Consider the following 23,700-nt stretch of genomic DNA (forward strand, 5'->3'; position numbering starts at 1 on the left):
GTTTCCGCTTTCTTCCCGCCCACTTCCGGGTCTCCTCTTTTACGAATGTTTGGGCGCGAATTACTCTAAGCGCGGCTCCCAGAGGGGTGCAAGAAGAATCAGTGGTGAGTCGTGATATCCTTAACCGGCAGGGTGGATCCAAAGTTGAGGGATGAGTTTTAAAGCCAACGCGTTTGTGGTAGACTTCGCGGTTTGTATTTGAGGAGGGCTAGGGGGGATTGCTCACCGGGAAATGCCGATGTCCTAAAAGGTCTGCCGTTAGGATCCTGGGATTGAGATATTTGATAAGGGAGGAGGGAGCAAAGCCATGAATACTTCCTCCCTATTTCCCCCGAATCATCCTTATGCTCATCCTCATTTCTGGATTTCTTCCGCAGGCACGAGTGAAGTCAAGTGCAGCCTGGAACATTAGTGTCTGTTTTTCCAGGCGTCCTACTCACTATTGTGCCCACATAGAGGTCTAAATTGAGATAATTGAGTCCCATGAGTATCAACAAGCTGGTAAGGAAAACAAGACAACCTAGAATGCCTCCTTCTCTCCTAAAGCATATAGTCTGGCGGCAAACTACTCTCCCAGCCTTGTTTCTTTCACTCCTCCTATACACATTAAAAGACTCGCTGAACTTTTCCTGTCCCTGAACACGCCAGTTTTGTTTTGTTTTGTTTTTCCCGAGCTTTCCTGCCGTCCGAGTTTTACTGTTTTCCCTTGGATGCTTCATTTTTCTACTTTTTCACTATTTCAAAACGTCATTAAAATAATACTTTTTCCATGAATAATGTACAAGCATACCTCCGAGATATTGCGGGGTCGGTTCCAGACCACCACAATAAAGTTAGTAAAGCCTGTCACATGATTTTTTTGGTTTCCCAGTGCATATAACAGTTGTATTTACACTGTATTGTAACCTATTAAGTGTGCAATAGCATTATGTATTAAAAAAAACTGTGCATACTTTAATTTTAAAATATTTTATTGCTAAAAATGCTAGCAATCATCTCAGCTTTCAGCAAGTCCTAATCTTTTTGCTGGTGGAGGGTCTTGCTTGATGTTGATGGCTGTTGACCAGTCAGGGTGATGGTTGCTGAAGATTGGAGTTGCTGTGGCAGTTTCTTAAAATAACAAAATAATGAAGTTTCTACAGCAGTTGACTCTTCCGTTCACTAAAGATTTCTCTTAGTGAATCTTTTACTAATCTCTTAGTAAACGGCGATGCTGTTTGAAAGCATTTTACCCACTGTAGAACTTCTTTCAAAATTAGAGTAAATCCTCTTAACCCCTACCATTGCTTTAGCAACTAAGTTTTTGTGATATTCTGAATTCTTTGTTGGTGTTTCAACAATATTCACAACATCCTCACCAGGAGTAGATTCCATCTCAAGAACTTTGCTCATTCATAAAAAGCAACTTCTTATCCACTAGTTTTATCGTGATATTGCAGCAATTCAGGTACATCTTCAGGCTCCACTATTTCTCTTGCTATTGCCACCAGATCTTTCGTCACTTCCTCCACTGAAGTCTTGAACCCCTCAAAGTCATCCATGAGGGTTGGAATCAACTTTTTCCAAACTCCTGTTAATGTTGCTATTTTGACCTCCTCCCATGACTCATGAATGTTCTTACTAGCATTTGGGATGGTGAATCATTTCCAGAAGTTTTCCATTTATTTTGCCCAGATCCATCAGGGGAATCACTGTCTAGGGCAGCTATAGCTTTACAAAATGTATTTCTTAATATAACTTGAAAGTCAGAATTATTCTTTGATTCATGGGCTGCAGAATGAATGTGTTAGCAGACACATTGTACATCTCTATCAGAGCTCTTGGGTGACCAAGTACATGGTCTTTGAGCAGTGTTATTTTGAAAGGAATCTTTTTTTGTGAGCTGTAGGTCTCAAAGATGGGCTTAAAATACTCAGTAAATCATGCTGTAAACAGATGTGCTGTCACCCGGGCTTTGTTCTTCCATTTCCAGAGCACAGACAGAGTAGATTTAAAAGAATAAGAGCCCTAGGATATTTCAGAATGGTCAATGAGCATTGGCTTCTAGTCACCAGCCACATTAGCCCCTAACAAGAGAGTCAGGCTGTCTTTTGAAGCTTTGAAGCCAGGCAGTGACTTTCTAGACATGAAACTTCTAGACAGCATCTTCTAAGAGAAGGCTGTTTTGTCTTCATGGAAAATCTGTTGTCTAGTGTAGCCACCTTCATCAGTTATCTTACCTAGAACTAGATAACTTGCTGCAGCTTGTGCATCAGCACTTGCTGCTTCACTTTGTACTTTCGTGTTATGGAGATGGCTTATTTCCTTAAACCTCAGGAACCAAGCTCTGCTAGCTTCAAGCTCTTTGGCTGCAACTGTCTCACCTCCCTCAGCCTTCACAGAATTGAAGTGAGTTAAGACCTTGCCATGAATTCATCTTTGGTTTAAGGGAGTGTTGTGGCTAGTTTGATTTTCAATGCCAGACCACTTGAACTTTCTCCCTATCAGTAATAAGGCTGTTTTTGCTTTCTTATCATTCATGTCTTCACTGGAATAGCACTTTAAATTTCCTTCAAGAACTTTCCCTTTGCATCCACAGCTTGGCTAACTGGTGTGGTTTCCAGCCTATCTTGGCTTCTGACATGCCTACCTCACCTTGCTTAATCATTTCTAGCTTTTAATTTAAAGTGAGAGAGGTGTGATTTTTCCTTTCATTTGAACACTTGGAGACCATTGTAGGGTTATCAATTGGCCTAATTTCAATATCATTGTGTCTTTGGGAACAGGGAGGCCTAAGGAGAGGGAGAGAGGCAGGGAACAGCCAGTTGGTGGAGCAGTCAGAACACACACAACGTTTACCTATTAAGTTCTCTGTCTGATATTGGCATGGTTCATAGTGCCCCAGAACAATTACAGAAGTAACATCAATCACCATAATAGATATAATAATGAAAAGTTTTGAAATATTGTGAGAGTTATCAAAATATGACACAGAAACATGAAGAGTGAGGACAATCTGTTGGAAAAATGGCATCAATATAGTTGCTCAATGCAGGCTTGCCACAAACCTTTAGTTTGTAAGATGACAACAACAACAACAACAAAATACGGTGTCTGCGAAGCTCAATAAAGTGAAACACGATAAAAAGAGTTATGCCTGTACATTCTTACCCATATGCACAAACCAGTTTAAGACAGTCATTCCCTCACTTGCCTCTTTATAACATTTATAAATATATATAGTAATTATTTTCATATCTGTCTCTACCTGTGCACTATCACTTAGCTGTGGTTTCCCTTGGATCTAAGAATGGGACGAAATATCTATTCATTTTTATATGCACTGCAAGTAGCCCAGAATTAAGAGAAACTATGTATTTTGTTTATTGGATTCTTACTATGTCTCAAATACTGTTCTAGGTGGTTTATATATTCTTTGTTAAATCATTTTTGCTTTACAAAAGCCTTTAATGTTAGTACTTTTATTAATCATTTGACTAATGGGGAAAATGAGTTAATTTACTTGCCCAAAGATATACAGTTAACTAAGTGGCAGGGCTAGATTTGGAACTTGAACAATTTACCCTTGTCGTAGGACTGCTCTTAACCATTATGGTAGTGTTCTCAACCTGGGTTGATTTTGACCCAGGAGACATTTGGCAATGTCTGGAAACAATTTTGGTTGACTCTACTCAGCGGTTGGAGGTATTCTAGCATGTGACGGTCTACGTAGACCCAAGCATGCTGCTTAACATCCTACAATACACACCACAGACTCCACAATAAAGAATGATCCATCTAAAATGTTAATAGTGCTGAGGTTGAGAAACTTTGTGCTATAGTCTAGTGCCTCAAGTAGGTTTCACTGTTAACAGTATTTCTCAAACTCTGTTAGACCGGTTTTGTTTTTTATTTCTAATCAGTCATAACTGATAATTTTGTAAAATGCAATTAAAAATCAATTATAGTCAAACTGCCTTGTGGTATAATACCAGGAGTGAACTCTGATGTAAACAATAAATTTTGGGTAATATGATGTGTCAACAATTACAACAAATGTACCACTTTGGTGTGTGATGTTAATACTAGAGCTTGCAGGGGATATGGGGGAGGGCAGGGATTATATAAGAAGTTTCTGTATGTTTGGCTCAATTTTCTGTATATCTAAAACTGTTCTGAAAAAAGTCTATTTTTAAAGAAATAGTAATTACTAGAAAATGATATGGCAAAGACAAGGCTAATTATTTTATGATTAGGTTCAATGTGCATAAAATTACTCTATCAAATTGCTGTAAAAATTTCTAAGTGATTACCTTCAGTTTCCACACTTGAAAGGATTATGGCAAACAGTTTGAATGAGATTTGGAGTAGCACTAAATTACATGTTATTTTAATAAAGAATATCAAGAAGAAAATGATTAATGGAACTAAACTATAAATAAGTGCCAAATGAGAGAGAGCATAAGAGCCACAGACTTGGAGAGAAATGAAGTAGAATAGTTAGGAAGATTTTGAGAAGGAGGTGGCTCATGATCTGAGAGGGGGGGCAGAGATGGGAGAGAGCTGCTCAGGTAGAAGGTACAGTATATGTTTGGGAGGCAGAATTACTCAAAGTGTGTTCAGGAAATCATCAAATCTAGCTAGAGAGGGAGATTTGATTAAGGAGTAGTAGGAGAGAAGTATGAAAAGGTAGGCAGAGTTAGGTTGTTAAGAACTAAAAATGGCATGGTAAAGAGTTTGACTGTTACACAGAACATATAGGGGTAAATTTTTTACTCACTTAATTTGTTCCAAAATTTGGGATTGGGAGGGATTAGGCAGAGCTTGCTCATGTCTTGTCCACACAGTGTGGGCTGCAACATATTGACTTAGGTACATGTACCAGACTGGCAAGTTGGTGCTGGCTGTTGGCTGGGAGCTCAGCTAAGACCTTCCTGGGGTTTCGATTCCTCTCAGTGTTGGCATCCCTCATATGGTTATGGCTTGGTTACAAAAGCAAGTGTTGTCTGGGCTCGGTGGCTCACGCCTGTAATCTCAGCACTTTGGGAGGCCGAGGCAGGAGAATTACTTGAGGTCGGGAGTTCGACACCGGCCTGACCAACATGGTGAAACCCCATCTCTACTAAAAATACAAAAAATTAGCTGGGCGTACTGGCGGGTGCCTGTAATCCCAGCTACTTGGAAGGCTGCGGCAGGAGAATCGCTTGAACCTGGGAGGCAGAGGTTGCAGCAGTGAGCTGAGATCCAGCCCAAGCAACAGTGTAAGACTGTCTCAAAAAAAAAAAAAAAAAAAAAAAAAAGCAAGTGTTTCTAAGCAAGAGGAAGTCAAAGTTGCCAGTCTCTTCATGTCTAAGCCAGTAAGCTAGAACAGAATCACTTCTACTATATTTTGCTGCTCAAACAGCTTCAGAGTCTGCCGAGATTTAAGACATGGGGACATAACACCTTCTCATTAACAATCGTAAGAAGGAATGGGTACCATTTATTTATTTATTTATTTATTTATTTATTTTTATTTTTATTTTTTTTTTTTGAGACGGAGTCTCGCTCTGTCGCCCAGGCTGGAGTGCAGTGGCGCGATCTCGGCTCACTGCAAGCTCCGCCTCCCGGGTTCACGCCATTCTCCTGCCTCAGCCTCCTGAGTAGCTGGGACTACAGGCGCCCGCCACCGCGCCCGGCTAATTTTTTGTATTTTTAGTAGAGACGGGGTTTCACCGTGGTCTCGATCTCCTGACCTTGTGATCCACCCGCCTCGGCCTCCCAAAGTGCTGGGATTACAGGCGTGAGCCACCGCGCCCGGCCATGGGTACCATTTTTAATCTAAAATCTCAGCTGTCACTTGCCCTTTCACTGGATGCTTTTATTCAGTGAACAACTTGAACTGCTGTACATGTCAGCCCTTCCAGGAGAGATCTACAAGTGAAATTCTGTCATGTGGATGGGTTTTTAAGTAGGGGAGGTATAAGGGTGTAGATGTAAAGTTGAGGAAAGTAGGCATTTTAGAAATTGAACACAAGATAGAGAATGAGGGTTTGGTAAGGTGTCACATTGTTCAAGAGCACGGTAAAGTGATATTTTGACTTCTACTGCTTTTTGTAACTGGTCTGATATGTGGTTGCTAAATGTAGTTTGTGACGTTTCTGTTAATTCTTTCCCACTTTTTATTTCCAGTCTTTGGTGGAAGGGAGCTTGAAGCTTTTAACATTTGAAAGAATAGATTTATCCAGAGTACCTACTTTATTGTCTCTTTCTAAATCTATAGGTATATTTAAACTGTATCAGTATGATAATTCTGAATGTTTAGAAAAGGAATGATGAATAATTTATCTATATATCTAGCTATGGCTAATATGTGTATGTATTTGTATGTGTGTATATATATATTTTCTAGGCATATATAGCTAATATGTGCATATACATATTTCCTTGTATACGGCACCTAACTTCTATCCACTTCTTATGGTGTAATGCAAGAATAAGTATCTCATTCTTCTGTTCCTTTTATCAGAAATGAGTTTGGTAATAAAAGAGGGAAAATTACTCTAAATTTTATCAAATCCCCATTTCCAATCCCATGTCTGTTTTGTAATTTGCGGGAGGGCAGGGTAATCAGTACATTTCTGTACTCTTGTTAAAATGCACATAGCCCAGATAGGATTGCAGTTTAAATTCTTAGTAGTGTCAGACTAACACATGAATTTCCACACAGATTGATGGCATAATCCTAAAAAGTGTCTCCTTCCATTTTTGGCAAAAATTGAGTAATGTTAAATTTATTACTTAAAATAACAAGACCTAGGTTTTACTCCTTGAACTGACGTTATCTGTGACCACTTTATATTTCTATTTCCATGGACTTAAACATTGAGAGGATGTTATCATACGATAGAGTATAAAATAAGAGATACAAAAGCATTTTTAAATGATTTTCTAAAATCCGTACAAATGGAAGTTAATTTCTAGGAATGAAATTGAATTAGATATCCTTATTCTGATAAGAGTGAAAATTATTTGTTTTAAAATGTGTTTGTTTAAAAGCATATAACACTATCCCCAAACTTTTATTATGATTTTTCTTTAAAAAAAAAAAAAAAAGAGAATGTGGAACATTTATAGGTAAGTTTTTTAAACAAAACATTGTGCAAGGCTTTAGCTTTTTTTGTATTTTCATCTTTACAGATTTTTTTTTTTTTTTGAAGCACTGTGTTTAGATCAAGATGTCTGGTAAAGCAAATGCTTCCAAGAAAAACTTTGAACAGTTAAAAAGAAATCCAAAGAGAAAAAAGGATAATGAGGAAGTTGTGTTGTCAGAGAAAAAGGTAATGAAAATATCAAGTTTCTCATTTAGAAATCTTCGACTAGGGCCGGGCACTGTGGCTCATGCCTGTAATCCCAGCACTTTGAGAGGCCAAGGTGGGTGGATCACGAGGTCAGGAGATTGAAACCATCCTGGTTAACATGGTGAAATCCTGTCTCTACTTAAAAAAAAAAAATATATATATATATATATATACACACACACACACACACACACACACATACACACACACACACAAAATTAGCCAGGCGTTGTGGTGTGCACCTGTAATCTCAGCTACCCGGGAGGTTGAGGCCGCAGAATCTCTTGAACCCAGGAGGTAGAGGTTGCAGTGAGCCGAGTTTGTGCCCCTGCACTCCAGCCTGGGTGAAAAGAATGAGACTCCATCTGAAAAAAAAAAAAAAAGTTTCAGGTTTTACCCTACTCATTAGGCAATGCCTATATTTGTTTTGGAGGCAAAGTATGTAACACTATTTTATAGGCAAAGTAAGTAATGATTCATTTAAAACATTCTTTGACACTGTATAAAATTTTGTTATTATCACCATTGTCAAGAATTGCTTTAGTATATCTTCTGCCTGTGATAAATATATACCATTTTTCTGTAGAAGTAGCAACATACATTTTTTCTATCTACTAGAAATTATATGAATACTCTTTGACATATATCAAAATCTATTGTAAAAGTATCCTTTTATCTGATGTTTAATTCTGTTTATGTTTATGCATGTGTTTTCCCCTCTAGGTTAGAAACACAGTGAAAAGAAATAAAAATCATCTAAAAGATCTGTCTTCTGAAGGTATTTCTTTTCTATTACCTTGTTTAACCTGCTTCTATGCCAAGCTATATCTACATTCATGAAAAAATGTTCAGCATCTTATTTATGAGTTCTGGAAAAGATAGTAATAAACAACTACATTTGCATTTTTGTAAGACTATGTAGTAGTGGTTAGTTATTTTGGTCAACTGAAATTTTATTTAGCACCTCTGGCAAAATACTGTAGAGACTTCAGTGCCACTGAGTTGATAGGAAATAGAGAAAATCAAAGTGGCCCACAGCCTGAATTATTAGTGATCTGTAATAAAAAGCAAACCTGATTTTTCTTCAAGACAAATATGCTTTCTGTTCTCTATAGATTAGTTTGGAACCACTATTATAAGTTGGTTTAGAGTAAACTAGTTTGGAATAGTTGCCTTTGCTTAAACATCACTGTTTCGTGGAAGGATTCTCTACGTCTCCTCAGCCAACACTAGGTTAGGTTCTCTGGTTTTATACTCCCATAGCATACAATACTTTTTTTTTTCCTTTTGTATGCTTTGCACGCCTATAATTTGTTCAATATTCCTTCTCTCCAGCACTGATTTTCATGAGATCCAGTACTATTTCTTTTTTTAATACCTAATAAGTAGAACAGTACCAGCAACATAGTTGACATTATCTATTTGTGGTTTGATTAGTCTGTTTTGTTCCAGTTGCCATCCAACATTTGGAAAATAGTTTTCTGATCCTCTCAATGAAATGTTTAAAGAATTTAGGCCATTTCTGAGAATGAAACTTTTCGTAATTAAAGTTTGATTCTTCATTTAAAATTATTTCTATTATCACTTGGTAGTATTTCCGTTAATTTATCAATAGAAAGCATATTCATATTCAACACCTGGGATGTTATAGCTGTGTGATAAAAAGTAAATTAAACAGTTTATACAGCTTTATAATATTTTGTTCTGATAATTTCATAAGCTTTTTTAGATGCAGACATTCAGTTTTTAAGCAACAATATGTAAAACACCTAGATTGATCAGAGCCTCTTCTATTACGACAGGACAAACAAAGCACACTAACCTAAAACAGATAAAGATAGCACCCAACAAGAGAAAAACATGGCAACCTCTGTCAAAGAGTACCAGAGACTATTTGCAAACTATGATGGAATCAGTAATAAGGTGAGTATAAAATTTTTCCATTTCATTCTTTTGGTTCCCACTTAGGCGTTTCCTGTGGATACTGTTCTTTTAAATATTGCTATCTATCTTAAGGTAATAGAGTATATTTCTATTTCGGAAAAGGATATAATTAATGTGGTGGTATTTGCCTTCAGCAGAAAAGTCTTTGTTAATTTTTTAAACTTGAAATTCTATCAATGAAATAAAAGCAAGTGTTTGTGGCCTGACTTGCTATCAATAAAATTTTAATTTATGTCAATAGAGATGGTTTAGGAAGAAGTTGAGTTCAGAGTGACACTTTACATAGAAGCTACCACACTAGAGGGGATACAGAGAAAATAAGACAGAATTCTGCTATGTGGAGCTGAATTCTATCAGAAGAGCCAGGCATATAAATTATTACAATACAGTGTGGCAATATATATATATATAAGTAGAAATTTTCATTGTACCTCTGTTTAAAGTGTCTTTAATATGAAAGGAAAAGTGATTGATTTTGCCTGGCTAGTAGGGAGGGACACTTGAGAGAAATCAGAGAGAAAAAATACACAGAGTATATTATTATTTGTGTTTCAGACTACTATTTATTCCATCTTTTTTCTTCTCTAGTACAATTTTGAGTAACAGAATTAAAGATAAAGAAGAAATACAATACCATCTCAACTTCCTGAAGAACAGGTAATACTGTTGCATAATTAAAATGATTAAAACAAAATTTTTGAAAACCTGACTTCTTCCTGTGTTGCCAAACAGACACTTGGTGGAATGTAAGTTTTTCTTTTTTTGTAAAGAAGGTGAACAACTTGGAAATATGTTTTCTTTTTTTTCTAAACTGCTGCTGCACGTATTTCTCAAATAGGTTTCAGGGGCACTTACAAAAAAAAAAAAAAAAAACCCTGAAAATCACAAAATTCTGTTTCCACAGTTCACTCCTCCGTATCAGAATTTGAAAACAGTTTTGTCAACTTGAACTCCCTTCAACTTCATTTTTAATAATTTAAAGTTAATAGTTCACCAGTCTTATCTATCTGATATTTACCCTATTGCTGTGTTTTTCCACTTCATATTGTCTTAAATTATTTGCACGAGCAACAAGTCTAATTTTCTAAGATATTATTGCTCTTCATGTTATGGTAAATCACCAATGGAGATTTCTTTTCAAGAGTTCTTAAAAGGCACAACACTGCCTGTGATTTTCAGTAATTACTTTTCTCTAGTATTTACATGACTTTTTCTTTTTATAAGAAAATGTTCTGCTTCTCAGTTTCAAGTTTGCCTAGAAATGTTTGTGACCTATTTTAAGGAATTCCTTTGAGCACAAATTCTATTTACTTTTCCTTTAAATATAATTTTCAACCCATAGTAGCCAAGTAGAAAGAGTGAATGGGACGGTTTTGGTGGGGGTGGGAGTTTGTTGAGAAAGGTTGAACAAATTAAAGACTGCTAGAAGCAGGCTTGTAAATTGCTTAAAGGTATAGCAGCCTATTATTAAAGAAGGAGGAAGATATTAAAAAGATAATAAATAAGCTAATACAAGCATAATGAAAATGTAGCTGTTTAGGATCTTTTTAATATAGGACAAATACTAATGTTTAGTGTATGAATGAGAATATTACATTAAATAATAGTTGCTGTTCATAGTGATCACCTTGGTTCACTGGAAAAGATTATATTCAACAGATAGGCAGTCTCTTCATCATGTAGCAGCTATGGAGATATACATTTCAAGGCCTGACTATTTCTTCCTGATTTTTACATTCACAGCTTGCTTTCTTTCGTTCCGAAGTAACCATACCCAAGATACAGTTACTTATACCAATACAACAAAGTATAGCATTAGCAAACTGATAATTGGAACTCTAAATACATTCTTCTGTAGCAGTGTTTCTCAAAAGTATATTTGAAACACTTGTTCTTACAGTTAGTCTATGGATAAAGATAACCTATGGTGAATTATATTTGGGTACCTTAGCATATAAGAAATCCTGCAGTAAATAAATCTATTTCATTTTCTTTAACCTAGCAACTCCCAAATTGATATTTCTGGGAACTCATTTTCATATATTAGGCTCATCTCTGCTTTTGACTAAATGTTAGCTTCATTATTTTCATTTTTTTAGTTTTCAGTTCTTACTAGATTACAACTATAGTGATAGGCAGCTACCATATATATCATTTTAGCCTTGTAAAGAAAGAGGAAAAAGACAATTCTTACCCCTTAGCTTCAGTTAGAAAATTCTAGGAGATGGTTTCTAATTGGTTGAGCTTAGGTGATATTTATCTATTCTTGGTGTGATTTTGTGCCAAGAGCTACCATGGATATCATTGATATAGACTGGATTATATACCTAGCCCCATGATTACACTGACAAGTTTGCTAGGCAAACAAAACTGTTCACCATTACAATTCTAAAGGAACATACTTCTAGAAAGTCTGCCCTATAGAAACAATGTTATAAGTGGTGATTAAATGTTGCTGATATAGTAGGATATATTCAAGCCATGGTTTTAGTTTCTAAGAGTTAGTGAGACTCCTGGAAGTCTAACTGCTATTTAGAACATTTGGAGCAGTGAATGACTCTTCTACATAATTGATTTAATAAACATATAGAAGAAACTTCATAAATAAAATATTTTTGTCAAGAAAATAAAAAACATCCCTCTTAGGAAGGCTTAGGCAGATAGTTTGTGTTTAAATGTGATAGCCTAATGACGATTTTTCTAAATAACTGGAGTTTTGTCTTAACAGTTTAATGAGAATTACGATTTGTGGAGTTTTTGCTGCCTACTTTCTTCTTTACAAAAATTAAAATTTTATTTGCAAACTATGCATCGAACAAAGGTCTATATCAAGACTCTATAAGGAACTTAAACAAATTAGCAAGCAAAAAACCAATAATCCTATTAAAAAGTGGGCAAAGGACATGAGCAGACACTTTTCAAAAGAAAACATACATGCGGCCAACAAACGTGAAAAAAAATGCTCTCAACATCACTAATTACTAGAGAAATGCAAATGAAAGCCACAATGAGATACCATCTTACACCAGTCAGAATGGCTGTTCTTAAAAAGTCAAAAAGTAACAGATGCTGGGAGGTTGCCGAGAAAAGGGAATGCTTTTAAACTGCTAGTAGGAATGTAAATTAGTTCAACCATTATGGAAAGCAGTTTGGCAGATTCTCAAGTTAAAACAGACTACCCTCCAACCCAGCAATCCCATTACTGGGTATATACGTGAAGGAATATAAATTGCTCTACCATAAAGATACATGCACACTTACGTTCACCACAGAACTATTCACAGTTGCAAAGACATGGAATCAACCTAAATGCCCATCAGCGGTAGATTAAATAAAGAAAATTGTGGGACATATAGAACTTGGAATGCTATGCAGCCATAAAAGAATGAGATCATGTCCTTTGCAGCAACATGGTTGGAGCTAGAGGTCATTATCCTAAGCAAACTAACACAGGAACAGAAAACCACATAATGCATGTTCTCACAAGTGGGAGCTAAACATTGAGTACATATGGACACAAAGACGGGAACAACAGATACCAGGGCCTACTTGAGGGAGGAGAGTGAGGGTTGAGAAACTATCTGTCAGGTACTATGCTTATTACCTGGGTGAAAAAATAATCTGTACACCAAAGCCCCACAACATTTGCCTACATAACCTGCATATGTACTCCTGAATCTAAAATAAAAGATTCTTTTTTTTTTAATTAAGATTTTTAACAAGATCCCAAAAGTGGGACAGTGGGTTCCACTATTGTTCAGATTTCTTCAAATCTTAAGTAGTAGAACTTTTTAGAACACAAAGATGCTGCTGTTATAAAAGGAATCAAATTTAGCTTTTCTTCCTCATGAAATTCAAGAATCAAATCTGGGAAAGCTATTTTGCGGTCTGCCAGATGTGACGATAGAAATAGATGTTTCTACTGGTGATCAAATCAACTCGAATTTATAAAGGAATTTTTTAACTTTAATATTAAATACCATTCATGTTTATAGTATTTTCGAGCAGTGCACTTTAATCTTAGTGTTTTATTTACCTTAAACTCTATAGAACTTAGTTTTCTTTGAAATCATTTAAAATAACTAAGGTAAATCTTCTCTGTTTTTTATCACATTCTCTAAAATAATGGAGATTTGGGGTCCAGGGTCATAGTTAAGACTTCTAGACTAGTGTTCTGTCTCTTAACCAACAATTCACAATATATAATAGACTCATGTCCTGTAATAGTCTAGAAAACATCTGGATGGTACAAGGAAATTTTGGTTTTAAAATGTATATACATCGTCAAATGTGTAAAATAGAAAATTTTCTTTTAGTAAAGTAGCCCCAGTGTCCCTTAATTTGAGGTAAATCTTAATAAATTGAAAGGCTAAATGATGATTTGTCAGGGCTTTTTGAGGGGGAGACTTACTGGCAGTGTTACCCAGTGGTAATAAAAGAATATTGTACCTTTTAAGAATATGAGGACAAGAAAAAATGAGGACTGTTTTAAAATAATAATAAGACTTAAAAAATAAAATAATTATGTTTTTATTTTATCCTTAAGATTGCTACAACTGTGTGAAACTCTGAAAGTCCCTCCCAAAAAGATGGAAGATTTAACTAATGTGTCAAGGCTACTGAATATGGAAAGGGCACGAGGCAAAGCTAATGAAGAAGGTCTGGCATTACTGCAGGTATGAAATTTGAATAGGAAATCCATAATTAGAGAGTTAGGAAAAGGGGAAAAGACTAAAGTTTTTTAAATTATGATGTTCCTGCAGTAGTGAATACTAGATCTTGAACCAGGTTTTTTTATTAAATTTTTTTTTTTTCATTAAAGCAAAAATTTGTCTGAACTTGGCGCCTCTAAAGTTGAAGTATTTCTAATATATTTGTGATTAAGTAGCAGTCCTGTTTTTTTCATCTAACTTTAACTGAACTATCTTAGTATTTTTAATTATCACTTTATAGGAGTTTATCACTCAATACTGTGGAATTTTAAAATGTGTAAGTTTTTCTGACCTGTATATGGCAAGAAAACACAAGTATCATTAGAGTTAAAATGTACTGGGGACTTCCTACACTTCAGACACTGTTCTAAGCACTTTATACTTATATCCCTTAATCCTCACATAACTTAGAGTATGACCTAAATTATTCTCTTTTTACAAATGTGATAAAAAGACATAATGCTATTTCTAACTGAACCATAGACAGATTGCTTAAAGTTGAGATGCTAACTTTGTCATTCTGACATTAGCACGATTCTTGGTCACTATGTTGTATGGCATCCTTTGGAAGATAATAGGAGATAACCTTATCTATCATGGTTAACTTCAAGCTTTTAATTAATGGATATCCAAACAACAAAGACAAAGCAACCTTAAGGAGCTTATTAGATAATTATATAAACTAACACACATCAGACCGTATATCCTTTAGACATTTTGAAGTAGTTCGTAGATGTCATGTGCATAGATTTTAGTTGCAATTTAGTAAGTACAAGGTAGTAGTAGTTTCTGCAAGGAATATATTCCCAAAATGTATAATAATTCAAAGGTAACAATTCATTCCCATTTTTCCATAAGATTGAGAATAAAGTTGAAGGAACAATTTCTGAGCACAAATCTATATATATTTTTAGTTAATAGGGTGGCATTTTCTGGTGGCTACCTCACTTTATTCAAAGTGTAACATTATATTTTATTTCCATCCCAAGGTTCCTACTTTTTTAGGGCATCTTTTCAGTATTGGCACTAGCTTCATCACCTAAACACTTAGATGACGTTTATTTAGGTTATTTTAAAAGGTTCGAGAGTATGATCGTGGAGAATTTTAACATTTAGTATTTATGCACATCAGTTAAGGGTGTTCTGAAGTCATAAATGATAGTATGATTTTTATGCTACTCGTAAGCATTTCTGGTCTTCGGCTGAAATTTGACCTCCATGGGACATCAGCATAATTACAGTCTATGGTGTGCTTGTTAGTCATTCAGAAGAAGCACCACTGGCACCTGGGGCAGGAGAGTTCTTCATTGGCATAAGAGGATTTTTGGACTAGCAGCTTGTAAACTCGATCTGTAACCGTTAGTTTTCTCCTCTGTGCCTTAGACCCATTGCTTTTTCTCACTGCAGCCTAGAGCTATTGCTGGTGATGATCTTCTAAAACCTGTAATAGTAACAGAAATTTTATTTATTTAACATTTTCGTTGTGCTCTCACTCAGTAATGGTGCTGGGGAAACAACAATGGTGAACAACATCTCGGAGATTCTGGGGAGACAGCATTAGAACAGCTGAAGCATAATTTTTTAGACTCCCTTGATGTTGTCATAAAAATGGAGCCATAGGATTTCAGAATCAGAGTTAGCATAAGAAAATATGACAATAAAGACCAAAAATAACATTCCTGATACACCGAAAGCATGCCAAAAAGACATGTGCCTAGAACAGATGAACATTAACCTAATTTATCAAGTGAACTGAAATAAATTCAGAAAAAATGATAGGAAGTATAGGGAAAAAATTATAAATCAGAATTAGAAATACTATAAATGAAAGAAGAGAATTCAGGAATGAATGAGACATAAAAGAAAAAGCCTTTCAGATATGTAGACTAAATTAGAAGAAACACTAAAGCAAATAAACACAACAGATAATGCTTATGGTAAATAGAAAATAACATAAGGAGAAAATTTTCAGAATCATAAAAACGTTTTTAAAAGGAATTGAGAAAAAAATCCTCAAAGAAGATACCATATGAGTATGGTAGTAATACCCAAAGATAACCAAAGCAATGGAACAAAATAAATTTCATAATGAGAAATTTTAATCCTTGTTATATTTAACCCTTTTATTCATTCAGTGCTGTTATACATTCCCTTTGTAGTGGGTTGAATCTAGGAAAAGGGTCTTGTCAGATATAATTAAGGATCTCAAGATGAAATCATCCTGTATTGTCATAGGTAGGTCCCAAATCCAACGACAAGTGTTCTTATAAAAGACAAGAGAAGGTACAAAGAAAAAGTCACGTGAAGGCAAAGGCAGAAACTAGAGCAATGCAGCTACAAAGAATGCGTACAGCTACCAAAAGCTGAAAAAGACAAGAAACCATTCTCTCTTGTCTTCAGAGGGATTGTGTCCCTGCCAACAGCTCGATTTTGGACTCTGTCCTCCAGAACCATGACAGAATGAATTTCTGTTATTTTAAGCCAAGTAGGTGGTACAGCAGCCACAGGAAACTAATATATGTGGTTTGCTTTATATTTATATTGGACAGCACTCTGTTAGATCCAGCAACCAATTCACAGAAAATACAGGGCTGAGGAACCAGTTTAAACTTCACCAGGGAATGCAGTTCACAAAATTTAGCCCATGGGAAATTCCACAGAGCGAACTAATCTCCACAAATGAATTGAAATGGAAGCCTCCTATAGATGAAAAGAGACTTAAGACATATCAACCAGTCACAAACAGTTTGGAACCTGATTAAAACAAAATGTAAAAAAAACCTCCAATTTATGAGAAAATTGAAAATGTGAATACTAACCATATGCTTGATATTAAGGAATTTATTGAGATTCTTTAAAGTGTAGTAATGATGTTGTACTCATATATCTTTAAATCCTTTAGAGCTATATACTGAAATATTTATAGATAAAATGATGGGATATCTAGTATTTGAAATAGCGCAGGGGAAGCAGAAGTGGATGGAGTTAAAGGTGTGACAGGATGGCCACGGGCCAGGCACGGTGGCTCACGCCTGTAATCACAGCACTTTGAGAGGCCGAGGCATGTGGATAACCAGAGGTCAGGAGTTCAAGACCAGACTGGCCAACATGGTGAAACCCTGTCTCTACTAATAATACAGAAAAAAAAAATTATCTGGGCATGGTGGCAGGCGCCTATAGTCCCAGCTACTCAGGAGGCTGAGGCAGGAAAATCACTTGAACCCAGGAGGCAGAGGTTGCAGTGAGCCAAGATAGCGCCACTGCACTCCAGCCTGCGCAACAAGAGCGAAACTCCATCTCAAAAAAAAAAAAAAAAAAAAAAAAAGATGATCATGAGTTGATAATGGAAACTGGCTGATACGTATATGGGTGTTCATGATAACATTCTCTCTTACTGTATGTGTTTGAAATTTACTATAATAAAAAATAAAAACAGAGTCTGTTCCTCCATGGAGTTTAGATTCAAGTGAATAGAGCTCACAGTCCCAAAATCTTAGGCATTCAGGGAACAGCACATTCCCAGTAAGGGGCTGGACAATAAACATTTTAGCCTTTTTGGACCACATATGGTTGACTGTTTTGTTGCATATCCTTTTGTTTTGTTGAGGTTTTGACCAGTCTTTTAAAATGTAAAAACAACTCACAGTTCTTGAACTGTACAAAAACATGCCATGGGCAATTGTTGACCCCTGCAGCTACTCTTTAAAAAAAAAAAATGGTCATTTAGAAGCCAAAATATATTTCTTGAGGAAGACTACTCTAGTTGCCAGCAACAGTTCTGCATCCAGTATTTGGAGAATGACATAGATATAGCATCAACCTTATTGCTGAACAAGATGTAAGAGTTACGACTTCTGTATATTTTCTGTGTGGCTTATTTACTTGTTCCCCAAAGCCAGCAGGCAATGTTATCATTGACTGTTGCTAGGACTATATTTGAAAGCAGTGCCATATTTAATACCCTTTAGAAACCTGGAGACTTGCTAATTTTAATTTTTTCCTCAGCCTGCACACAACACATCCTTAATGTCTTGTCCCCATACTTGTTTTATTCATTTCTTATTTTCTTTTCATCTTTCCCACTAAATTATCTATTCCTTTAATGTGGGAAACTGTTACTCATTTTTTTTATTATTCTCCCTGCTCTAATGCCCAACATTACTTCCTTTTGACAAATTAAAATAGCAGACTCTCAAATGTTCCTAAATCAATGAAAACAATTCAGAATTTCTCCACTACATGAAGTTTTATGCTGCTTAAGGAAGGTTACCATATTTGCTGTCATTGGTTCTGGGCTCTGCTAGATTTACACTTGGATCTTCCAGAATCTCTGACCCTACCAGCATTGGTAAGTTTTGAGGAAGTGTTCATGTGCATCTCCTTATTCCAGGGAAATTAGATATCCTTATAACACATTAATACCTTGACATACCAGCTTTCCATGAAGTCTGTTTTTTGAAAGAAACAAAAGTAAATTCACCATTTGCTTCTAAAAATGTTTTAAATGTATATAGTGTTTTTAAAAATGTATATGTATAACAATATCTATTAGGATTTAATATAACAATGTGTTTAAGTTAAAATGTTTTTTTTTTCTCTTTCTGATTCAGGAAGAAATAGATAAAATGGTAGAGACCACAGAGTTAATGACTGGGAATATTCAGAGCCTAAAGAACAAAATTCAGATTCTGGCAAGTGAGGTGGAAGAAGAGGAGGAGAGGGTAAAACAGGTAATTATTTTAAACTGTATTACTGGAATTTGGATGTAATTTTTAATGGTTAAATTATGCCAAGACAGCTTTCGAGTATAATATGATGAGAGAAACCAGCTTTTTGAAATAATCTGTAGCTTTCTTCTACTTTAGATGCATCAAATAAATACTAGTGGAGTACTCTCTCTTCCAGAACTTTCTCAGAAAACTCTCAAAGCACCCACACTTCAGGTAAGTACCTATTTACCATATTGATTACAGGCATACTTTAGAGATATTGCAAGTTTGGATTCAAACCACAGCAAAAAAGCAAATACTGCAGTAACACAAGTCACACAAATGTTTTGGTTTCCCACTGCATATAAACATTATGTTTACACTATACTGTAGTCCAGTAAGTGCAAAAAAAAGCATTATTTCTTTAAAAAATAAAAGAAAAAAAAAAGGACATACCTTAATTTAGAAAATGCTTTATTGCTAAAAAATGTTCATCATCTGCACCTTCAGCAGGTCGTAATCTTTTTGCCGGTGGAGGGTTTGCCTCAGTGTTGATAGCTGCTGACTGATAGCATGGTGATTACTGAAGGCTGGGATGCATGTGGCAATTTCTTAAAATAAGAAAACAATGAAATTTGCCACATCAGTTGATTCTTCCTTTCACGAAAGATTTCCCTGGAGCATGTGATGCTGTTTCATAGCATTTTACCCACAGTAGAACTTCCTTCACAATTGGAGTCAGTTCTCATTCCTTGTCCTGGCTTTGCCAACTAAGTTTTTGTCATATTCTATATCCTTCCCTGTTATTTCAACTGTGTTCACAACATCTTCATCATGAATAGATTCCATCTCAAGAAACCACTTTCTTTGCTCATCCATAAGAAGCAACTCCTCATCCATTCACATTTTATCATGAGATTGCAGCAATTCAGGTACATCTTCAGGCTCCACTTCTAATTCTAGTTCTCTTGCTATTTCCACCACATCTTCAGTCACTTCCTCCACTAACGTCTTGAACCCCTCAAAGTCATCCATGAGGATTGAAAATTGAATCCATTTTTTCTAAACTCCTGTTATTGGTATTTTGACTTCCTCTTGTGAATCATCAATGTTCTTACTGACAGAATGATAAATTTCTTTCAAGATGTTTACAATTTATTTTGCCCAGATCCATCAGAGAAATCACTACCTAGGGCAGCTATAGCCTTATGAAATGTGTTTCTTAAATAATAAGACTTGAAAGTTGACATTACTCTTTGATTCATGGACTGCAGAGTAGATGTTGTGTTAGCAGATGTGAAAACAACAATCTCCTTGTACATCTTCATCAGAACTCTTGGGTAACTGAACATTTTCAATGAGCAGTAATATTTTCAAAGGAATCTTCTTTTCTGAGCAGTAGCTCTTAACAGTGGGCTTAAAATATTCAGTAAGCCATGCTCTAAACAGATGTACTGTCACCCAGGCTTTGTTGTTCCATTTACAGAGCACAGACAACACAGATGTAGTCGATTTAGTAGAATTAAGGACCCTAGGATTTTCAGAATGATCAGTGAGCATTGGCTTCAACTTCATGTCACCAGCTACATTAGCCCCTAATAAGAGCCTAACAAAACCATTGCCTTCTCCTTTCCAACTATGAAAGTCCTAGAGATAGCATCTTCTTCCAATAGAATGCTGTTTTGTTTACATTGAAAATGTGTTGTTTACTATAGCCACCTTCACCAGTGATCTTAGCTAGCTAGGTCTTCTGGGTAACTAGCTGTAGCTTTTCTGTCAGCACTTGCTTCTTCACCTTGTACTTTTTATGTTACAAACACAGCTTCTTTCCTTAAACCTTATGAACTAACTTCTGCTAGCTTCAAGCTTTTCTTCTGCAACTTCCTCACTTCTGTCAGCCTTCATAGACTTGAAAACAGTTAGGGCCTTGCTGTGGATTAGGATTCGGTTTAAAAGGGAATGTCGTGGCTGGTTTGATCTTCCATCCGGACCACTCAGACATTTCCCATATCGACAGTAAGGCTGTTTTGCTTTCTCATCATTCATGTATTCACTGAAGTAGCACTTTAAATTTCCTTCAAGTACTTTTCCTTTGCATTCACAACTTGGGCGTTTGGCACAAGAGACCTAACTTTTGGTTTGCGTGGCTTCTGATATGCCTTCCTCACTAAACTTAGTAATCTCTAGCTTTTGATTGAAAGTAAGAGACATGATTCTTCTTTTCACCTGAACACTTAGAGGCCATTGTAGCATTATTAACTGGCTTAATTTCAATATCGTTGTGTCACAGGGAATAGGGAGGCCCAAGGAGAGGGAGAGAAACTGGGAAATGGCCGGTTGGTGGAGCAGTCAGAACACATAACAATTACCAATTCAGTTTGCTGTTTGATATGGTTGCAGTTGTGGCACCCAGAACAATTACAGCAGTTCCATCAAAGAACACTAGGCATAGATCACCATAACGGATACCGTAATGATTTTTAAAGTTTGAAATATTACAACAGTTACCAAAATGTGACGCAGAGACACAGAGTGAGCATGTGCTTTTGGAAAAATGGTGCTGATAGACCTCCTTCACACAGAGTTGCCACAAACCTTCAGTTTATAAAACAACGCAGTATCTGGGAACACAGTAAAATAAGGCATCCCTATATATAATAGACCAGTTTTACATCACATATATATGAAAACATTATGTCCTATTTCGTTCTTTAAACAAATGGAACCTGATATAAACGGTTTGGCAAATTACTTTGCTCATTTGACTGTATAGTTTGAACATCTTGTCAGTCATGTAGATCGCTCATTTTTGTTGACAGCTGTGTAACATTCTGTTGCATGGAGGTCATATAATTTGTAAATTACTGATGGAAATACATAATTTTTTTGTTGCAGGTAAGACTGGGTACACCCTTGTACATATATCTTTACTGATTTGTGTAGTCATAATTGTAGGCTACATTTCTAGAAGTAAATAATTGACAGTTTGGTTTTTTTATGCTTTTAACAACAGCATATAACTCCTTATAAAACAGTGCTGTCTTATTTGTAGTAAACTCTAAACCGGTAATTTATCTTTCTTCAAAGACTCCAGTAGATATTGTAGTGTAAATGTTTGTAGCATTGGAAAGTCTTCATGTTTTCTTAAAAAGTAATTTAAAATTTTCCTATTGGCTGGGCACAGTTGGCTCATGCCTGTAATCCCAGCAGTTTGGGAGGCTGAGGCGGGCGGATCACCTGAAGTCGAGAGTTCAAGAACAGCCTGATCATCTCTACTAAAAATAGAGAATTAGCCAGGCGTGGTGGCACATGCCTGTAATCCCAGCTATTCAGGAGGCTGAGGCAGGAGAATTGCTTGAACCTGGAAGATGGAGGTTGCAGTGAACCAAGATTGCGCCATTGTTCTCCAGCCTGGGCAACAAGAGTAAAACTCTACCTCAAAAAAAAAAAAAAAAAAAATCCTCTCAATCATTTACCAGTGGCGAAAGGAGCAGGATGGGGAGAGGGAGAGAGATTTGAAAGAAGAATGGCCATTAGTTGACAATTATTGAAGTTGGGTGATAGATACTTAAGGTTTATTTTAAACTGTTCTCTCTAACATACATTTGAGATTTCTCATAGTAAAATGTTAACAACTATATTTAATACTATCTTTCCCACAGAAAGAAATTTTGGCACTAATTCCAAACCAGAATGCTCTTCTAAAGGACTTGGATATTCTTCATAATTCATCACATATGAAGAGCATGTCAACCTTCATTGAAGAAGCCTATAAGAAACTGAATGCCTCTTAAAGAGCTTTTTGATTTTTTAGATTGTTCCATATTAATTTAATGTTCATGAATTTGTAAAACTGTTAACATATGATTATATGTACAGAGGCTAAGGCTTCTGCAGGATTTATTATCTCCTGATATGCACTTTAAAATTAGTCTTTGTAGGTCTATCATTAGCATCTAATGTAGTTCTGAAAACTGTGTTTAGCAGTTGCCATTTCTAGGAAGCTAACATTTATATTGCTCTATCAATAAGTATTTGCCTAGAACCACAAAATAGAAATTGCCTTAAGGATCGAATAGTTTATAATGCCTGAATGGAGATCATTTATTGATTAACAGCTCATATCAGGAACTGTGATAAGTAAGTGTTTACATATAGTGTCTAGTGCATAAAAACCTAAGCGTTTGCTGTCATTCATTCTGTAGCCAATGGCTTACATTAAGTTTCTGTCTGGTCATCTGGAACTTGAAAAATCCTCAAATGCCTTCACTCTTTTACCTAATTCCCTAGTCTTTTTTGGGAAGTAGTTAAGATATGCCTGGTATCTTTAACTTTGGAGGTAGTATCAAAATTTTACTTCTTTGGTGGTTTAGTGAATTAATGTTGAATATTTATTTTCTACTGTCATCAAAACATACTCCCAAAAAGTATTAAAAAGGAACCTTAGCACATTTATTTCATTAAAACAAAAAAACCCCAAAAAACTTTATAAACCTTTTCTCATCATGACAGTAAGCTTATATATGGGAATAAATTATAACCTAATGTATCAAAAATTATTTCTAACTACAGTATACTGTCTTGGGTTTTTTTGTTTTTTGTTTTTTTATCTGTAAAATAAAATGACTACAATTACTTTTTTGTGTAACCTATAATATCAGTTAATTTGGGAGATGCCATAATTATGTTAATACCCTTCAGGCAGAGACCACCAGGAACACACCTGTAGTTAAACAAGTTAGGTTTTTACTGTACTGAGGAGATCACACATGAGGACCCTGGGGCAGCCCGAGAGGGGTCACAAGCAATATCCTCATAGGAATAATGGTAAAGAAGACCTATTAATAGATTTTGGAGGAAAATAAAATCTCAAAGAAAAACCTGGCAAAGTGACTAAAAGTAAAGGTTATTACAAAATGTCTTAAAAACCCTTCACGTGGAAACTTAAAGCTTCATGTTTTTAGAATGAGTAGGAGAGCCCTAACTCAGTGATTTTTAACACTAATGTTATAGTAG

At 35.8% G+C, this 23,700-nt stretch overlaps 1 protein-coding gene across 3 annotated transcripts; it reads left to right on the forward strand.

Annotated features, from left to right (window-relative positions):
• Window positions 1-23,325, forward strand: CENPQ (centromere protein Q). 3 transcript variants are annotated; one of them, XM_009205339.4, is made up of 10 exons: window positions 1-104; window positions 378-501; window positions 7,159-7,298; window positions 8,043-8,097; window positions 9,122-9,242; window positions 9,852-9,920; window positions 13,810-13,939; window positions 18,586-18,705; window positions 18,841-18,918; window positions 22,347-23,325. In XM_009205339.4, exons 3-10 carry the CDS (start codon window positions 7,197-7,199, stop codon window positions 22,476-22,478), a joined length of 807 nt encoding a protein of 268 aa, XP_009203603.1. In that variant the 5' UTR covers window positions 1-104; window positions 378-501; window positions 7,159-7,196; the 3' UTR covers window positions 22,479-23,325. The 3 variants fall into 3 exon arrangements, with proteins under 3 accessions (XP_009203603.1, XP_009203602.1, XP_031522977.1); XM_009205338.4 differs by having other exon boundaries at window positions 2-104; window positions 7,179-7,298; XM_031667117.1 differs by having other exon boundaries at window positions 18-101; window positions 7,179-7,298.
• Window positions 23,326-23,700: the final 375 nt, after the last annotated feature.

This window comes from Papio anubis, chromosome 6 (assembly GCF_008728515.1).
Source record: "Papio anubis isolate 15944 chromosome 6, Panubis1.0, whole genome shotgun sequence".
NCBI lineage: Eukaryota > Metazoa > Chordata > Mammalia > Primates > Cercopithecidae > Papio > Papio anubis.

What these genes read in the sequence shown, in the direction of transcription:
- CENPQ (XM_009205339.4), top strand. Translation starts at nt 7,197, where the DNA reads ATGTCTGGTAAAGCAAATGCTTCCAAGAAAAACTTTGAACAGTTAAAA. An exon ending in TTGTGTTGTCAGAGAAAAAG is followed by an intron (nt 7,299 to 8,042) that starts GTAATGAAAATA and finishes TTTCCCCTCTAG; the next exon opens with GTTAGAAACACAGTGAAAAG. An exon ending in CTCAACTTCCTGAAGAACAG is followed by an intron (nt 9,921 to 13,809) that starts GTAATACTGTTG and finishes TTTATCCTTAAG; the next exon opens with ATTGCTACAACTGTGTGAAA.